Source organism: Delphinus delphis, chromosome 2, assembly GCF_949987515.2.
Source record: "Delphinus delphis chromosome 2, mDelDel1.2, whole genome shotgun sequence".
Taxonomy (NCBI): domain Eukaryota; kingdom Metazoa; phylum Chordata; class Mammalia; order Artiodactyla; family Delphinidae; genus Delphinus; species Delphinus delphis.
Window position 1 is genome coordinate 174094700 of NC_082684.1, and position 20019 is coordinate 174114718.

The 20019-nt window shown below is 42.2% G+C and overlaps 1 protein-coding gene across 1 annotated transcript in view; it reads left to right on the top strand.

Moving 5' to 3' along the window:
• CACNB2 (calcium voltage-gated channel auxiliary subunit beta 2) overlaps window positions 1-20019 on the top strand; it is a 398219-nt gene that overhangs the window by 8902 nt on the left and 369298 nt on the right. Inside the window, exon 2 of the mRNA XM_060006318.1 lies at window positions 1192-1284. Within this exon, the coding sequence (XP_059862301.1) occupies window positions 1192-1284 (93 nt within the window). The remainder of the gene's footprint in view (window positions 1-1191; window positions 1285-20019) is intronic.

The following is a 20019-nucleotide window of genomic DNA, read 5'->3' on the forward strand; positions in this document are numbered from 1 at the left end:
CAAACATTACACCAATGGGCCAGAAAATTGTACAAAGTATTTTAATTTTGTATAATTCGCTACCACTTCTATAGCTGTTTCAACATCTCTCAAAACATTCTCTAGATCCATCCAATAATGTGAAGAGTTGGCACCAGGCTTCATTCATATTCCATCTAGATCAGTCTATCTGTCTATCAACTTATCTATCTACCTATCTATCCGTCTGCCTATCATCTATCTCTCAACTATCTAATCTATTTACCTATGTAAAGGTAATCAGAATTCATACTGCCAGATGTTCCACAGCCACCGTGTACAAGGACCACCCCAGTATAGGAACACCTGTGGAATTACAAATTAAGACATGAAAAGAAGCAAACACTGGCTGTTGAGCGCCCCTGGGAACAGTACTTCATTATGCACGAACCTACTGCCTTCATGCTCTCTGAAGGGTTCTGACCAGTTACTCTCCTCTCTCAGTACAACGGCCACAGTCCCTCCTGCACAGAAATGCTTATTTTTTTTTAATGCCTTATCTTTAGTGGCCATTGCCTCTTAACCACAGATATGCTAACAGAGAGCATAAATTGTTTTAATTCACCAGTTCTGAATTGCTTTTTCCAGAAACCTCTCCTCCCTATCAACTCACTGAATTGAAATAAATATTTGTGATTCCACCAATAACTTTTTAACATTTTTATTTTATTGAAGTAGAGTTGACTTACAGTGTTGCGTTAATTTCCACTCTACAGCAAAGTGACTCAGTTAGACATATATATATATATATATATTATATATATACATTGTTTGTCATATTCTTTTCCATTATGGTTTGTCCCAGGAGATTGGATATAGTTCCCTGTGCTGTACGGTAGGACCTTGTTGTTGATCCATCCTACATATAATAGTTTGCCTCTGCTAATCCCAAACTCCCACTCCATCCCTCCCCCACCCCTCTCACCCCCCACAACCACAAGTCTGTTCTCCATGTCTGTGAGTCTGTTTCTGTTTCGTAGATAAGTTCATTGTGTCATATTTCAGATTCCACATATAAGTGATATCATATGGTCACCAGTAACTTTATAATCATGCCCATATGATGACAATCATTCTTTGTCTTGATCTAGAACATTGTCTAGAGCTAGGTCTAGATTCCTGGGTGAGAGTCTAATAATAATCTCATTTGTCTTTTTGTCTTCTTTTTTGTAGTCATATGGAAAAGGAGCCAGAAGGAAAAACAGATTTAAAGGATCCGATGGGAGCACTTCTTCTGACACTACCTCAAATAGTTTCGTTCGCCAGGTAAGGGTGCTCTTAAATTCATGGTTTGGAGAAGTCTATGAACATGAATTCACTTTTGGTTTTTTCAGAGGTGGTCTTACAGCGTCATCCCTATGATTTATATAGTATTATTGTACTTGCTTTTAGTTGAAGTGAAAGTTGTGCCGTTGAATGTCCTAATTAATATATTTAAATTTTAAGTGAGACCATATGTGTCATAATTACACTCTCCTGGCAAGTTGGGGAAAGAGAAACGCAAACTTCATTACAGAGGATTTCTTCAGAACAGCATGAATGAACCCCAGGAGAAATGATTCCAGGCTTGGGGGGTTTGCGGGGGGTGGGGGTAGGGAGACAGGCGGTGGGCATCCGTACCACCAGCTGTAAAGTTGAGATACTGGTCTTCCTCCAGCAGGAGTTTTCTTCTTCCCACCTGGGGCTTGAATTGTAGAAGAGAAGATTGGCTCTGCTCTTGAAACGGTCGGTCGAGGCTAGTAAGGTCAAATAGAGCACATGGTATCTTGGAGGCATAACTGAAACTGCTTTGGAGACAGAGCCTTCATCTTAGTTAAGGTGGATTCCTGCCCAGGAGTTTGGAACTGCCCCCTAGGCAGTGTCAGGACCCTTGACATGGAAACGCTCTCATCCGTGGTTACAGAAAGGACTTTCATTCCCAGAGGACGAGTAGAGGCAGCCAGATCTCGGAGGATAATAGGCTCCAGGTGAGGCGAAAGTCTCATCAGGCGTAGGTGTGCCGTATCTTCATCTGATGCTTCTGGGCGGAGAGGAAGTGGGGGAGGAGCGTGCTAGAGAGAACCTGCTTTCCTGGCTGAAGGACCACCCCTTTTTGGCTAGCAGGCTCATAAATCATCTCTGGTCTGTGAGCGCTGGCTCCTCAAGACGATGGCTGGCAACTGCAAGAGCTGCTTCCTCTCTACTGGAAGGAAGGCATTTTCCCCACTGCTCTGGGGGTCCTTTCCCCGCGTCTCTCCCCCCAGTTAGTTAGCGGCAGTTCAGCCTAAACATGTCGACCTGTAGCGTCCGTGAGGATTTTGTCCTTGGCTTGTGGCTGCCTCCTTCCATTTTCCCAGCACAGACAAACGATGATCCGCCTCCAGCCATCCATTCCCTCCTTGCAACACCAAGGGCGCCAACGGTAAGTCTGAGTAACTTACAGAAAAAACTTTCGTTGTGGTCTCTGCTCGTTGGGATTGTTTCGGTTGTGGGAAGGTGGAAAGGGACAGCTGGTTAAGAAGGAGAGGAGCTTTTGTGTGGCTAAGAGACATTTGGAAGGAGAAAGGAAGATGAAGCCATGTGAGGGCCCACCCTGGAGCCATGTTCTGATGGTGGCAGAGGAGCTGGGAGGGGTGCGAGGGGCACTAAAGGTGTGTGCGTGGGCCTGGTCTTGTCGTGGGCAGAATTCAGGCATCAGGGTCCTCGGTCTGAGTGAAGAGCCTTGAGAAATAGTGACTTAGCTAAGGTGAGCTTCTTAAAGGAAGGTCGCTCAAGGCCTTTCCCATTTCAAGCCTCCATATTTATTCTGCCTCTGGGACAGGGAGATTGACCCTGGGGAGTAATCATCTCAGGACTGAACGCTGGAGTACCTGAAGCAGAAACAAATAAGCTTTTTAGGACACATAGAGACTGCAGCAAAGCCACACAAAATGACAGGCAGCTGGTTGAAACTGCGTGGAAAGAAAAACCGCCGTGCTTCAAGTGAGCGAGATATTGTGATAGAAATAAATTAGGGCTCATTGAGCTCTGTAAAAATGTCTTTTAAAGGCAGTCGCCGGGTACCATTTTCCAATTGTCTTGTTGGCTGTGAATTCCCCTGGTCCTGGAGTTTTTTTTTTTTTTGGTCCTGGAGTTTTGATAACTTAATCCAGAAGGTTAGGAGGGATTGCTACACTGGGTATGGTAACTGGAATTTGTTTTTCCTTGTGATAATTTCCTTCTGACTTTGTGTTCTCGGTGACGTATGAGATTCTGTGCGTGAAACACAGTTATAAACGATAAAGAGAGCTGCGGAACGGCTTACTATCAATTTAGATACCTATTACCATGTTTTGGCATGTCAGAAGACTGAAAAAAAAATCTATCCTAAAAGTCTGTCTCCTTGAAACAAAGGTCCGTCTCCTTGAAACAAAGACCCAGCTCCTTGGACCTCAGTAAAATGAGGTGCTTGCTGTGGCCTGGATTTGGGGTTCTGATTATACAGGCATCATGAACCCTGAACTGCCAGCTTGTTTCCATCACAGAAGGAAAACCAGAGTCTTTGGCAAGAATGCTGAGTCAAACACTGTATTTTTCCTTTGGTAATTTAATCTCTGTTCTGTTAGAACCACATTCATATTTTGCTATCATTTGAAGAATAAGCAAAAGCCACTATGGTGTAGCTAAATATTTAACAGGTTATGGTTTCATCAGAGGATCTGCAGAAATGCGGGGTAGGTAGTAACAACAAGTATATGTTAGATTAAATCATTTGAAAGCCCTCCTTTTGAATGTTTTTTTATCACCAGCAATTGATTTGTTAAACAGGTGACATGCGTCCGTGTATATTACTCGTCTGTGGCTAGGGCATATGTGTAATTGATATTGGAATGGTGTTTGGTCCATATCACTGGGTTCTATGTAAAAATATAATTCGATTTTATTCCTGCCCTTGAATTAAAAATACTTTCCATATAATTTTGAAAATCTTAGACTTCCATTTTCACAAACTGTATATTATTAAGACTTTTTAAACTTGGTCCTTTTAGGTGCTCTTAATACTAATGAGATTTAAATATTTTAGAGGTTGAAAATGTGAACAGTTTACATAAAGAGAAGGAATTTTTATTTTTTTTAATAACCGAGAATAGGGGACCCTTCCCAAATCCATATGTTGAAGCCCTAACCCCCAATGTGACTGTACTTGGAGATGGGGTCTTTAAAGAGGTAGTTAAGGTTAGATGAGGTCATAAGAATGGGGCCCTAATCTCGTAGAACCAGTGTCCCTACAAAGCAGAGACGCCAGGAATGTGCATGAACACAAAAATAGGCCATTGAGAGGACGGCGGGGGGAGAAGATAGCTGACCCCAAGCCACGGAGAGAGGTCTCACCAGGAGCCAACCCTGCCAGCACCATGGCCTTGGACTTCAAGCCTCCAGACTGTGGGAAAATATATTTTTGTTGTTCTGTTACGGCAGCCCTATACAGATATGTACACAATTGGGCTTGGAAGTAGGCCAATTTTTTTAACTTTTAAAATATTCTTGGGAATTCCCTGGTGGTCCAGTGGTTAGGACTCCACACTTTAACTGCCAAGGGCCAGGGTTCAGTCCCTGGTTGGGGAACTAAGATCCCACAAGCTGTGGGATCCACAAACCAATAAACATTCTTCTTGATATATAACATATATGCTAAAAGATGCACAAATTATGAAGTGTGCAGTCTGATGAGATTTTACAAAGTAAACACTCCTATATAACCGACAGCCAGGTCAAGAACTAGGTATTACCAGCACCGAGGTGCCCCCTTTGACCCTTGCCAATCATTACTCCCTCCTTCCTCACTAAAGGGAACCAACCACTGTCCCTACTTCTGAGACCATAGATTCACTTGGCCTGTTATGCAGATTTTATAGAAATGGTATCATTTTATGTCTGAATTCTTTCACTCAACCTTACCATTGTTATATTCATCTATGTTGTATGTTTCGGTAACTGGTTCATTTTCTCTGCTGGACAGCCTTCCGTTGGGTGAACATCCAACAACTGATTTATCCCCCTACTGTTGCTAGACATTGAGTTGTTTTCCAGTTGGGTTTGTTGAGAGCCATGCTGTGACATGCAGTCTTGTACCTACCTGTGGTCTACATATGAATGCATTTTTTGTTCAGTGAATAGAGTGGAACACTGGGTCGTGTGTTCAAGTCAGGTAAACACTGCAGAACACTTTTCCAAAGTTGTGAACCAGTTTTGACTCCCTCAAGCAGTGGAGAACAGTTTTAGTTGTTTCATATTGCCCACACTTGGTATTGTCGATGGTTTTTCATTTCAGTCGTTCTTATGACAGTGTAGTCATAACTTATTGCGGTATTAATATCCATTTCCCTGATAACTAAGCTACAGTTTACGTGTGGCTGGATCTAGGGAGCATTGTGTGATATATAATATATATATTTATAAGTGTATATATATTGTATAAAATATATAATATATATGTAAATTTAGGCTCTGAAAGATCTTATGATATGAAAGTATTTTATTACTCTCTATGGTAAATAGTCCATTAGTCATTGTAATTTGGCCTATCGCTCTTTGTTAGAAAATTATAACTATAGGTTGGAATATGTTGGAACATACTGAATCCATTAGAACATGAGCATGAGTGAAGGCTACAAGTAAAAAGGTAAAAGGCATGGTTTTATTTTTTTCCAACCTTTTAGCTCTGTATTTCTAGCCATCATGGGTTTGTGTCACTCTAACTAATTCTTTCAGAAGATTCATTAGTCTTAAGGGAAGATTGCTTATAGGTATGTCTCTGCTTTAGGCCCTCAAGCAGGACAGCAGCTGCTGTAAAAGAACTTTTGTATTCTAATCAAGGTTCCATTTTGGTAGTTGACCAGATCATTGTAAGCTCACCAAATAACCCATCTTCTGGTTCTTCACATCAGCAGCCTACTTGAAGTCAGTGATATTTCAAAGATGGGGATGAGAGGATGCCTTCCCTCATGAGCTTAGTTAATTTCCCCCAGGACGTGGTTTCCATCCTGGAGCTCGGGGGAGGGGCTGAGTCCTGAGCAGTGAGTGTTGCATCATGGCCACGGTCCACGGGGATTGCCGCTGCGTGTAGCAGATATTCATGGGGCTTCCCGTGGACGGACTGTGGGAAACCAGGTTGCTGTTGGTTCTACTCTACGTAAGGTTGTTGCGAAGTCACAGCCTAGCTCACCTGGTATATCAAATGCTTCAAAGGCAGAACTTATTTTTGGAAGCTGCAAGGAGGAGCATAAATTAGAAAGAAAGTTCATTGTGGTTTATCTGTTTGCTTTTTAAGTCTCGTTCCTTTATGTTGCGCTTGAAATGTCACCTAGATGCAATATAGGTTCACTACATGCTGAACTTAGAATTTCCATAGTTCTTTTTTATGTAAATTATGTTAGGAGATTTATTTCAAAGGTTTTTCTTCAAGAAGCAGCGTAGTGATAAGAGCCTGGACGCTGAAGCCGGTCTACCTGAGGCTGGATTCTGCCTCTGCCGTTTGTTTATTAGTTGGCTCTTGGACAAGTGACGTAATCTCTCCGTACCTCCATCTCAGCGTCATCATCTGCGAAATAGTGGCCCCCTCAAAAGTTGGTCGTAAGGATTACATGAGTTAAAACTTGTAAATTGCTTAGAACGGTACCCGCTACCTAATTAATACTATTTAAGAGTGTGTTATTCTTACTTATAAATATTATTACCTACTTAGAACGTTAGTTAAAACCTGAATAGGAAGTAGACCATGGCAGAGGAAGTAACAATAATGGTTATTGACTGTTATGGTTATTTGCTGTATCTTCTGTCTGTGGCTCCATTTTACAGACGAGACCATTAAGACACAGAGCAGTAACTTGTCCACAGTCACACAACAAGTAAAGTTGGAGTCAGAATTTGAATCCAGGGGGCTGACTAGATCCTTGCTGTCCTGGGTTATGCTGCACTCCTTTGTAACAAATGCCGCGAATAAATGAAAATCAATTTCACATGTTTAGTTCTTTCAGCTAAGAAAGACTTGGAGAAAGACTCCTACCAGTGTTCTTAGGACAAACACAAAGTTATTCTTTTAACTTCCTTCCTTGTAGGAAGTTGAGGATGTCTCTAGCGCTGACAGTTTTCCCTGGCATCGTGATTTTAAAAAGAACACATGAAGTATCAGTTCTTTACTTCTTTCATCAGAAGTTGCTCAGATTCCCAGTTGGTGTCACCATTTTAGCAGACTCTGTCATTGTTATTGGTCCTGAGAAGTAGAGAAGTATAATTGGAAGAGTGTTTATTTTTTCCTTTCTCCCGTGAAAGTCAAAGAAACGCAAACTTTCTGGAATTGTGAAAGTCCCTTCTTTCTTTTTTTTTTTAAATAAACTTGGAAGTGAACTCAAGTCTGCATCCCCTGCGGTGTCACACTGGTTGGTTTCGAGGTTTGACTGACACTGATGCTGGCCCGTGAATCTGGGTAAAGTGAGACGTGTATATACAGCACCTGGGCGTAACATCAGACCCCTTTAGAAATGAGCTTTTGGTTCATTAGGGCTTGTGCTTTGTAAATAGGCACTTTAATTTTAATTTATTGAGGGGTGGAAAGTGTTAAACGTGACTTATAGGCACCGTAATTAGAATTAATGAAGATTCTTGCTCAAATTGTTCATGTCCTAAAAGGTATTTAATACATCACGCTGTGGTTATCTTGGATTTATTATTAAGATAGAAAGATATCCAGGCTGCCTTTGATTGGAGTATAAATTCTCTGTAGGCTTTGGCTCTGTGCTGTGAATAGATCCAACAATAAGAGAACTTCATTTCTCATAATAATAAACCCGGAAAGGCTACAGGTCTTAAAGTCCTTTGCATTTCGTGCCTGGCGTAAATTTCTAGTTGATGAAGATAATTCAGTTTTCATAGAATTTAGCTCTTCCCCCCAACGTCATCCAAAGAAAGGGGGAAAAGAATCCCGGAGATGTGTTGTCAGACATGGAGAAGGAGAGAGAAGAGGTGAACTAGATGTTTCTTTTCGCACCAGTACCTAAGCAAGTAAATTAATTTACTGGAAGAAAACAGGAGGCTAGGAGTAGCAAGGCCCACCTGGCATTGAAGGATAGAACATTTGTGCTGTTCTTTTCAGGAGATTGTGCAAGAACTGCTAACTGTATAAATTCTTGGATTCTGCCAAGGTCAGGGAAACTATGTACATCTGCAAAGAAGAGCCGATCATCAAAGTTAAAGCAGCTTGTGGGGTGCGGTGAGGGCAATGTTAGTAACTGCTCTTCAGTCCCATTACTTCCCTCTTCTATCCTCCTCTCCTCTTCTCTCTCTTTTTTTTATTTCTTCATTTCCTTAAAGATGTGTTCGCCCTGGCTACGTTTATGTACCTGGCGGTATTCCTAAGATGAACAACAAATGCTAAGGGGATGACTGCCAGTTTGCTTTATTTCGATGATCCCACAGCCTGGCAGCTTTCATTCAGTGTTCAGGGTACCCCGTGATCTGAGCTCTCTTCTATGCTCTGCTGAGTGTAGCCAGGACTCGCCAACCGTCTCCACTGATCATTTTGATAGATGACCCAACGGTACCAGCTGGCGTCCTTTGTGCCCAAAGTTGAGCCTTAGAAGTCAACAACTCTTCTTGGACTTTGCAAGCACCGTTATTTTGGTGGGGTTCACGGGGAAGAACTTTGCCACTGATCTGGGATTTTGCTCACCAGTTTATGTTGCGATTGTCAGGAAGTAATCCTTTTGCATCTAAGGGCTTCCAGGATACAAATCGGAATGACAAAATGGAATGAACCAAATATTTAGCAGAAGGTTGCGCGACACTTTTCAGAACACGGTATTCTAAACACATTCCACTGCTTTCCAGTACCATGTTCTTGGGGCTGCTTTTTTGGACCTTTTCTTCGTTCAGATTGGCTTTAAATACAAATGATTAATCACAGAGACACACGGTCTATTTTTTTAGTTTTGTTTTGCAAAAGACAGATTAAACTGTGATAATGATTACAGACTCCAGGCCTGCATAGACGGATATGTTTAAGGTTGGATAAATCTTTCAGCCCTTACATACTGGCTTGTTGCCGTGTTAGGCTGTATTCGTCACAAACACAACTATAAATAATAATGCAGTAGATTTATTGCCGCTGTGATTTCCTGTAAATGTCTTTCTGTCTCACTAGGCATTCATTTAGATTTTGTGAATGGCAGAATCTGTCCTGAGTCCTCTGAAGAGCTCTTCTTAAATATATCATATAAAAATATGGAGCTCTTCAAAAAGTCCACTGTTCTTTCCGTGGTGTAGGCCTTTATGTTACTGAGAATGTTTTACTTTTTTCTTTTAGTTGACATGAGTACTTTACAGAGTATTTTTTTAAAGTTCTATTTTGTCCTTCACCATATCACGAGCTTTAACGTGTCTTTTTCAACATAATTTTTGTAGGAGAACAAGGGCGTGGTTATATACCAACCTTCCTCGTTTTCAGATTGTTTTCATCTATTTGGAACACCGACCCTGTAAACTAGTTTTGATTAGGTTTCCTCATTATTAAAATAATTTTGGAGATTGATGCATTTTTTTATGTTTGCCTACCTTTTTTCCACTGAGATAAAAAAATATCACTTTACAACCCAGAATCATTTCTGTAGGTGTTTTTAGACTCTCAGATATATTTCAAATTATAATATACTTTCCACTTATGCCCCATTTTCTTCCATTATTATTCATCTTCTGCTTGGCCAATCCATGCAAAGTCCTAGCTAAATTAGCCCCACTAAATTAATTGAAAACGTACCGGTGATCCAATATGGAGTAATTAGGATTGCTAAGAAAATGGGGTTCCATTAAACAGTGAACTTCCAATAACTTTTCCGAGTCGTGCTGAAGTGAAGGTCAGTTACTTCCTTCCAGGTTAACTGTTTACGTGTCTCAGGTCTTCACAGGCATCATACCCAAGATAGTAGGCTGATCCAACCAAGGAATAGTTCTGTCTTTCCTATTCTGTCTTTCCTAGATGTAAATATCGTCGGCTTCTCTTTGTTCTCTATTAATTTGTTTCTGGAAATCTTCACGCCGATGATTATCAGATGCTAAAGAAGTCCTTTTTGAGAGTTTGGCTGATGTCTCAAATATTTGCAATAGTTCAATTCAACAAGTATTCCCATCTTATCGCATCATTTTTCCACATTCATGACCAAGCATGTGTCTTTACTGCAAAGACCTGAGATGGAGAAAAGGAACGGTTTCTCCCACCCCCGCCCCAGATCTTATCATGATGCTTCCTTTCACCCTCTGCTTATTATTTTTTCTTTAGAGTTTATATGAATTTATTTGTAAAACATTTAGAATAGTGGTTCTCAACTGGGGACAGTTTTGTCCCCCAAGAACATCCGGCAGTGTCTGGAGATATTGCTGGTTGTAACAGCTGGAGGAGGAATGCTACTGGCATTTATCCAGTGGGCGGAGACCAGCGATGCTGCTAGACATCCTACAATGCACAGAACGGCCCCCCAGCAAAGAATTCTCCAACCCGGGATGTCAACAGTGACGTGCTTGAGAAACCCTGATTTGAAACAATGCCTTGCTCCTGATAAATGTTATATTAGCTAGTGTGACTTCGATGTGTTATGTTAAAGATTCCCTCTCCACTCAGAGTGAAGATAGACAAGAATAAAAGGGAGCAAGGGGACCAGCGACTCTGTTCTGCATGTACACGACGGGTATAATGCTGAGAACTTTTAGGAGGGTTGCAGGTATTCAAGATGGTGTCTTTAAAACGTTTAGCCCCGTGCCTGGCATGTAGTAGGTGCTCAGTAAATGAGAGACTTTAGGACTACCCCACCTTTGTCATTGATCCCAGTGTCACCCTCTGCTTATTTTAGAGTTTGAGGGTAAAGGAGGGGAAAAAAAAAAACAACAGGAAGATGATCACTGTGGGAGGGAAGAACTTTTATAGAGTCTTCTATTGACTCATAACTGGGAGAAAATATAAAGTTCTTCAGGAAGTCCCTTGCTACCATCTCACCGTCTGTGTCATTCCTGTAAAATGGTCCTTGAGTTTTAAGAGACTTATCTTGGCTTCGAGCTTTACATTTCCCTTCCTATTTCCTTATGTCCTTGATACACGTAGAAAAGTACCAGCTTCCATTCCTTCTTGTACGTGACACCTGGTGACAGGAGAGCCCAGGGGACAGCTTGACTGTTTGGACTTTCTGACAAGGACACTTGGCCTAGACTCTGCTTTCTCCTCTCCATCCTGAGTGTCTGGGCATTGTGACCTCACCAGTTCTTTCCTAGAAGGTGCTATTTTCTCTGAGCCAGGGGTCCTCTTTTTCATGTAGGTGTGACCTTGAAGTTTACTCCCATTCAGATGTCTCGCTTCCATGGAAGGATATGTCCACTTTTCTTTGGCCCAGGTGCTGTATCTGAAAACTGGCCAACCACTTCTTGAAAGCAACCCCCGCCAACCAAAGCAAGCAAACTTTTCATTTGAAAGAAAAATAACGTAGATGGTGTACTAGGGCTGTTGTAACAAAGTACTGCAAACTGGGCGGCTTAAACAACGGAGATTTATTTATTTAAAGTTATTTATTTATTCATTCATTCATTTTTGGCTGCATTGGGTCTTCGTTGCTGCGCGTGGGCTTCCTCTAGTTGCGGCGAGCAGGAGCTACTCTTCGTTGCAGTGCGCGGGCTTCTCATTGCGGTGGCTTCTCTTGTTGCGGAGCACGGGCTCTAGGTGCGCGGGCTCAGTAGTTGTGGCTCACGGGCTTAGTTGCTCCGTGGCATGTGAGATCTTCCCGGACCAGGGTTCGAACCCATGTCCCCTGCATTGGCAGGCAGATTCTTAACCACTGCACCACCAGGGACGTCCCAAACAGCAGAAATTTATTGTCACCTGTTCTGGAGGCTAAAACTCTGAGATCAAGGTACTGGCAGGGAAGGAAAGATCTGTCCCAGGCTTCTTTCCTTGGCTTGTAGGTGGCTGTCTTCGTGTTCACATGGTGTTCTCTCTGTTGTGTGTCTGCAATTCCCCTTTTCATAAGGACACCAGTCATATCAGATTAGGCCCCATCCTAATGACCTCATTTTAATTTAGGTACCTCTATAAAGACCCTATATCCAAATAAAGTCATATTCTGAGGTACTGGGGCTTAGGACGTCAACATATGAATTTGGCAGGGGTGTAATCCAACCCGTAACAGGTGGTCACTCTGTTATAATAAGCATCATATATAATTTGTTTTCTTATACCTTAAGTGTTTAACATTGATGATAGACTTACGCTAAAAAGCACTGACCCCAAAATTAACAGAAAAACATCTTTTACTAGAGTATTAAAAGAATAAAAAGGTGCCTTTCCCTCACATATGTCAGTGATCCACATAGAGATGAAACAACCATGTATTTTTGTAAACAGCCCATTAAACTAATATCTCAGTTATGAACCCACTTTGATTTTCTTTATCATATGATCTTTTATTTAGAATATTCCGTTTCTTCAAAGTATAAAAGCTCTTCCTAAGGCCTTGATCACTTATACCCAGGGACAGGTCAGAGGTTTGTAAAACATTTGAAAGGCTTGAGGCTTTTCAACATTGAACTCATCAGCGTAATCCAGAACCTGGTTCTCACTTCAGCATATGAACTGTCGCACATCTGCAGTAAATGTTTTCTTTGCGCTCAGCTTCAGGACAACCACGAGTCCACACACATACGGACATTTATGCATAGATGTGTGTGTGAGTGTGTATTCTGTGGCTTCGAAGTTTTTCTTTTACCCTTTTCCCTCTCATATTTAAAAACAGAGCTGTATTTTAAAACGTAATTTTATGCCTAAATCATATATGTCAAGATTGGAGCTACTGTTTTAAAATAATTTTTGTACTTGAATTTCTCACAGTGAATTACTGTCCATTGCGTTCTTGCAGTTATGACTTCAAGCTTATAGACGTTTAATAGCAAGAAGAATGAGGAAATACCATCCTCACTTAATCTTTCTCTCTGACAATTACAAGGAGAGCTGCAGCAAGGAGAAAAACCCGTGGTGGGTCAGGATGCCCTGCTATGTGTTAGTTACTTGTGGGGAAAAAAAATCAAAGATCATAGGTTGTCTCTTGCTGATTTATTTGAGGGTGCTTCCTGGTTCTCCAAGGTGAGGTTTATACATAAGAACAGTACTCTTTTCAAGGTCTTATTTCAAGTGATGTTCCTTTAGGAAGCAGGCTGTGTTTAAGGAGTCCAGACTAGAAATCTCTATGAAAGGTTTCACAGTCAAGTGTGTTGTTAGGATCAATGGCTAGACATGTGCATTTTGGAAACAGTTCACAAGGGATTCTAATGCTCACTTATGATTAAGCACTATTACCTGAAAGGGATCAAGGGATCAGAATGTATCATAAAGAAAAAAAATTAGGTAGCTAGTGGCTACTAGGGAAGTAGTAAACCAAGGCATGACTTACTGACTTATGAATGACCATTCCTGAACTTGAAGTATATACTATAGTAGAAGAACAGAAGACAGTCCTGTGTGAGCCCTGAGGAAGTGACCTTTTAATCTGAACAGTAAGGAGAGATAGCATCTAAGCATTTATCCCCCAAATAGTTATCAGTTTAAAATTCCAATTTAAATGTAACAACTTAATTTAAAATTGAAATTTTTAATGAATAATTTGAAACTTAAAAGGTAAGTGTGCGGTGTGTTTCTGGGATGGTAAGTACCCATGTGCGTGGAACCGGGGCGTATGGAGAGATGGATGGGAGATGAAGTTGGGAACAAAGGAGTGATCTTGGGGGGCCATGGGGTGTGGTGGCTTGAAGCAGGACCTTGTCTTCTTTGAAGAAAGAATTCAACAAAGAGACAGAGATTGTGCAGCAGATAAAGTGTTTACTGGAAGCAAAGTACGTGTGGAAGACACACAGGCAGACTTGGAGTGAGTCGAGCCCAATAGGGGTGGCTGTGATTGCTTATATGGGGGCAGTTTTCCGAGTTCCCTTTGGCCACTTATCTCATTCATGCCCATATTTGTTCTGACTCAGGGCCCTACCCGATTGGCACATGCATCTTTCAGCCAAGATGGATTCCAGTGCAAGGGTTTCTGGGAGGTTGGCAGGACATATTATGGGCTGGCACCCCTTCCCTTCTCTGACCCCTGAGGACCTTTTCTGTGCACGTGTGGTCTGGGAGGTCTTGACCATGAGGATGAGAAAAATGTGGTCGCCTTATCTTTTACTCAAGCAGGGCTCTGCCCCTGTGGTATCTTTATCTCCAAGTGTCAACAAGAGACTGGTTACAGCTACTCAGCCTGGGGCCCAGCTAACTCCCGCCTCAGGAGGCCACCAGATCCCAGATGCCTCTGTGCCATGATGGGTTGTGATGCAACGTCCTGGGGCGGGGAAAGGTTTGCAAGAATGCACTAATGGGTTGGCTCATTGGAAGAGCAACTGGTGTCAAAGAAACTATTTGAGTAAAAATGATAGTGACTGCTGACACTGTGCCAGCCACTCTGATAAGCACTTTATTTCATCATTAGCACAGCTCACTGAGGTGGGCACCATTAGAATCCTCATTGAAGAGATGATGAGTTCAGGCCTACAAAGGTTAATAACTTGCTCAAGTTCAGACACTTAAAAAGGACGCAGTGTTTATTATGTCAAATCGGTGTCCTCTTGGGAATGTCTAGGTGTTTGTTGCGCCATGAGAAACTTCAGACAATGGTGATGGTACTGAAAATCTGGGAGAAGGTGGCATGGCGGTTCTGGGTCATGGGGCCAAGGGCAGCGACTGTGACTGTTGACTCTTCGTGGAAGGCATGGGGTCCAGCCACCGAGCCACGACTCTGCTAGGGCTGGACATAGGAGTGAGTCCCAGGGGCTGAGGTGGCCTCAGGGTCCAGCACCATCAAAGGCTCGGGAGGGTCACCTCTTTAGTACTGAGCACATATGAAGAGAGAGAGGTAGAGGTGTTCACAGTTAGGAAATCTGAGTGGAGGTTATGCAGGTGTTTTTTTTATTTTATGGAAGCATAGTTGATTTACAATGTTGTGTTTAACTTCTGCACAGCAAAGTGATTCAGTTATACATATATACATTCTTTTTCATCTTCTTTTCCGTTATGGTTTATCACAGGATATTGCATATAGTCCCCTGTGCTCTACAGTAGGACCTTGTTTATCCATCCTCTATATACTAGTTTGCATCTGCTCATCCCAAACTCCCAATCCATCCCTCCCCCACCCTCCCTCCCCCTTGGCAGCCACAAGTCTGTTCTGTATGTCTGTGAATCTGTTTCTGTCTCATAGGTATGTTGATTTGTGACATACATTAGATTCCACATGTGAGTGATATCATATGGTATTTGTCTTCCTCTGACTTACTTCACTTAGTATGATCATCTCTGGGTCCACCCATGTGGCTGCAGATGGCATGAGTTCATTCCTTTTTATGGCTGAGTCATATTCCATTGTATATATGTACCACCTCTTTTTCCATTCACCTGTTATGGACAGTTAGGTTGTTTCCATATCTTGGCTGTTGTGAACAGCGCTGCTGTGAACAAAGGGGTGCATGGATCTTTCGAATTACAGTTTTGTCTGGATATATGCCCAGGAGTGGAATTGCTGGATCCTAGGGTAGCTCTGTTTTTAGTTTTTTACTCTCCGTAGTGGCTGCACCAATTTACATTCCCACCATCAGTGTAGGAGGGTCCCTTTTCTCCACACCGTCTCCAGCATCTGTTAGTTGTAGACTCTTTAATGATGGCCATTGTGACCGATGTGAGGGGGTACCTCTTTGTGGTTTTGATTTATGCAGGTATTACTAACTGTACCTGTCTTTACATTTTTCTATAGGTTTGAAAATTTTCAAAATAGCTAGGGGCAAGAGGAAGACTTAGGGGGGGTGGGAGTGGGCGGGGTGCGAGGTAAAGTGAAGGGCAGAAGCTCTTGTGAGAGAGACGAGGACCCCAGGGTGAAGCTCAGAGGGGGTGTTCAGTGAACACCTGCCCCACCGGCACACAGAGAACGGGCAGTGTCGCACTCTCAGAGGTTCCATAGCCGTGGCCGGCCTGCCTGCCCGCCTCTCCAGAGAGGTTTCTGGGCTGAAGGACCTGACAGAGCACAGCTAGAGGCAGAGGCTGATGTTTTCTACCGGCAACCTTATCAGCGTTTTGCATTTTTTTTTAAATCTGTTAAGAGTTCTCCAGTAGATAAAATAAAACCACACGCCAACACAATATAAACAGGTTTTCCTCATCATCACCGAGTTGAAGAAGGTTAGAGGGATGGTAGCCCCAGACAGCTGCTTCTCTTAATGTCATGTTGTGGCTTTTTCAGTGAATGTGTGCAAACCCTTTTAAACCCGTGCTGCGGTCTTTTCCCCCGGAGTAAAAGTAGTTAACTCCTAGATGTTGAGAATCAGCCATTCTCTCTCTGCCTCAGGCCATTTGTTTGCAGAGAGCAGTCATTTGAGAAAATTAGGTTGTTTGGTTACCGAGAGACACTGCCCTTTGCCCTATCTAATTACCCTCTTTTGGAAGAAGAATTGCTTAGTGTCTGTTAGACAGCTCTGCATGCTAATGGTCTTTGGGGAGCTGTTTACAATATTCCCATAAAACAGGTCAAAACAGTTTTACTAGCCTTTTCCACAGTTGCTCTCCATCGCAGTTAATACAGGAAGCGTCAGCATCCTGAAGATGTGATATGTCATAAAAATATAATAAACTGTATTTTAATGATTAAAAAGAAAAAGAAGATTGCATGTAGCCTGATTTTCAAACACAGTCGTTTCAGGACCACACACCAGTGTTTAGTCTTTTTTATTCAAAGCAGAAGAGCAACTGGGGATTGAAGGTTTGAAGGTATCTACACTTTCTTATGAAGTGATGCCTCTGACTAACTTTTGGTTGTTTATGAAAACTACATGGCAAACAGACCAGGTACTGATATATCTGTACTTCCTGACTCTGCTAGACTTTATTTGTACTAAGTTCTCTTTACTGGCCCTCATTTACCCAAAGCTGCTTGTTCATTCATTGATTCATTTATTCACCAACGTGTGGCATGTCTTTGCCAGGCACCGGGCCAGACAGAGAATAAAATAACCAGGTTCTTTCCAGTTTTAAGATAAGTAAGTCCTAGGGATGTAATGTACAGCGGGGTGACTGTCATTATCAATACCGTCGTGTATATTTGAAAGCTGCTAACGGTAAGTCTTCAACATTCTCATCACGAAGAAAACAAAGTTGTAACTTTATGTGGTGGTAGATGTTAACTAGGCTTACTATGGTGATAATTTCACAATATATACATGCATCGAATCATTAAGTTGTACCCCTAAAATGAATCCGATGTGATGTGTCGATTAGATCTCAATAAAATAACAAGGTACCTAGGTTAAAATACTAAAGCATTTTATTAAATGTATTAGTGCTTTAAAGTCCACTGTTAGGAGTTTGGTAATAGAGGTGCTTGCAAAATGGGTTGGGTCCGTGGGGCGGGATGGGGGAGGAACTGATGAATTCTATCATGGGAAATGGAGGACATGTCACAAAGGAGGTCTGGTTTGAGCTGGATGTTGAAAGATGGGGAGAAATGTTCTAGGGGGAGAAACTGGGAAGGATGCGCCAGGCTGAGAAAGCTCGTCCTGTGTCAAGGCAGAAAAAAGGGCAGAAAAATGACATGTTCCATCTGCTGTGACTGGTGGGCGGGAGATGAGGCCAAACAGGTCTATGGAGGACACAGCATCCCTGCCCCGTGCGCCCCCTGGAGCACACCTGTGGGTCCTCTGGCGTTTCCCTCCAGGACCGCTTCTGTCCCAGAGACGTTTCCGCATCTTTCCAATACCTTCTTCACATCCATCGGTTCTGCCTAAACTGTTCAGAACCTACTCCATCTCAGTAAGCACCAAATAAGGGTTTTCTCTCTTAGCTCTCTCTTTACGTGGGGGGCATTTTAAAGGGCAAGATGGATATTAACAAATGCCACATGCCTTCGAACTTACCTTCAAACTGATGTCAGGTTGACCCTGGATGTTTACATTTCTGTGGTTTGAAGAGTTGTAGGTTTCTGGGTCAAAAATGTGCTTTGTTTTAGATTTCATGTCAAAAACGATCTCTTGAGAAAGTTGTATAATTTAAAAAGCGGTCTCTGAATAGGAGTTGACCTTATATCCGTAATATGTGACTATATATGTACATATATATGTATAAATGTGTACACATTTCCTTCTATGTATGACTTTCGGGGTAATGTATATATTCTAACATTATTATTAAGGTCATAAGTATTTCTGTTGTAAGTTGGCAGTGATCAATCGTAAAGCATCCAGGCAGTTCAAATCTGAATTAATTGATAAGCACATCTCTTTAGGAGCTCCTTTATTTTAATCTGCAAACATAACTCTTCCTGGATATGTGTTTAGGAAATTATGTACACTTTCTTACTTTGAGGATAGTTATTTGTGCACCAGTTCTTTCGCCTGAAGAGGTCTAGTCCCCATCGGGAAAGAGGAGGCAAAAAGTGTTGAGGGTCCCCAGACCTCCGCAGAGGGGCAGAGAGAAGGAAAGAATTGAACAGAGCTGGGAAGTGCTTTGAATTCTCTCTCAAACTTCTAGATCCCAGTGGCTTCCCATTTTCCTTCCCAATTACTGAGACTAAAACCGGAAAGTTTCTAGAGCCCTGAGGCCAGACCTTCCCAATCCCGTTACCCCACCCCCATCCTGTTTTTAAAGGGAAAGTTGCCTAGAGTCATTCGCTAAGGAAACAATGGAACAGATTGGGGATGGTGGGAGAGGGGATTGCCAGAGACTGGGGGGCACACCCGGTGTTTTCTTTCTCACTGACTACTCAACCCTGCAGCTCATTTCAGAAATGCTTGCGTTGACTGTGGAAGTTGACTGTGGAACAGATTAGCCTAAATAACCTTATTATACCAATAATAACTGCAGTAGCATAGAATCTCAAGGAAATTCAGGAGTGATAATACTGGGTCATTGGTAGTCATTTTTTAAAAAAAAAAACTAGCTCCTTTTGTTTGATAAATGTGACCTGTATTAGAAAAAATATGTCCTGTGGTGCATGAGGACAACAGGTGATTCCACTTCAGATATCTGCTATCATCATCCTTGTTTTATGTTTCAAATAAATCATAAAATACCAATATAATATTTATATGTTTATTCTCATCGAAGCTCTGCTACTCAGTACCTCTGTGACCTGGTAAAGTTACTAGAACTCTCAGGTCCTCTGGGAAGAAGGACAATAATACAGAACTGGTAGGGGAAGCAGGCATTCAGCTTGGTCACAAACACATCTATTCTCTGAGGGAAGACAAAACATCCACTAAGTGATTGCAGCTTTAAGCCAGGTGTCATAGCCAAGGACCCGAGTGCAAAACTACCTGCTTAGCCAAGCAAATGAGGCTTCTCCCCCAGGTCCCCACCCACCACCTGTTCCAAGCAGTGTTTGTTGTAAGCGCCTTCGGTGTGGAAGTTCTGGGAGAACCATTTGTGATGCCTCCACATCTAAGAAAAAATCATGCCGACATTCCGTATTTCCTGGAGCTGGATTTGTTTTCAATTGTTGTTGTTTGCCTGTTGTTTACTTCCTTTGTCAAAGGCTGCTCTGGAGGCTGGTAATCAGGCGGAAGGCGCGGCTGCTGAATAAATCAGCTGCTAGGAGGGTTTTCAATCAACAGACAATGTGATGTTTTCTCCCCAGAAACTGATTTTGAGCAAAGCATTTTACATCAGAGGGCCTTCGTTCAGCAAAAATGTGATTTCTGGGTGATATCTTAGTCTAGATCTGAATCCCCCCTTCTCTTTTTTTTCCCCCTGAATCTCTATTTAGAATCCATCAATCACTTTTCACTGCCGTTCTTTTCATTCTCTGCCTCAGGAGCTCAAGGATCCATTTTGTCCATTCAGTTTTCCCCATTTTACTCAGACATTGAATACAAGCTTCCAGTTTTTTGATCGACATGCTTTCTTCTTCAGGTGCTGTGTCACCATGGAAGGTTGGCCTAGGTGAT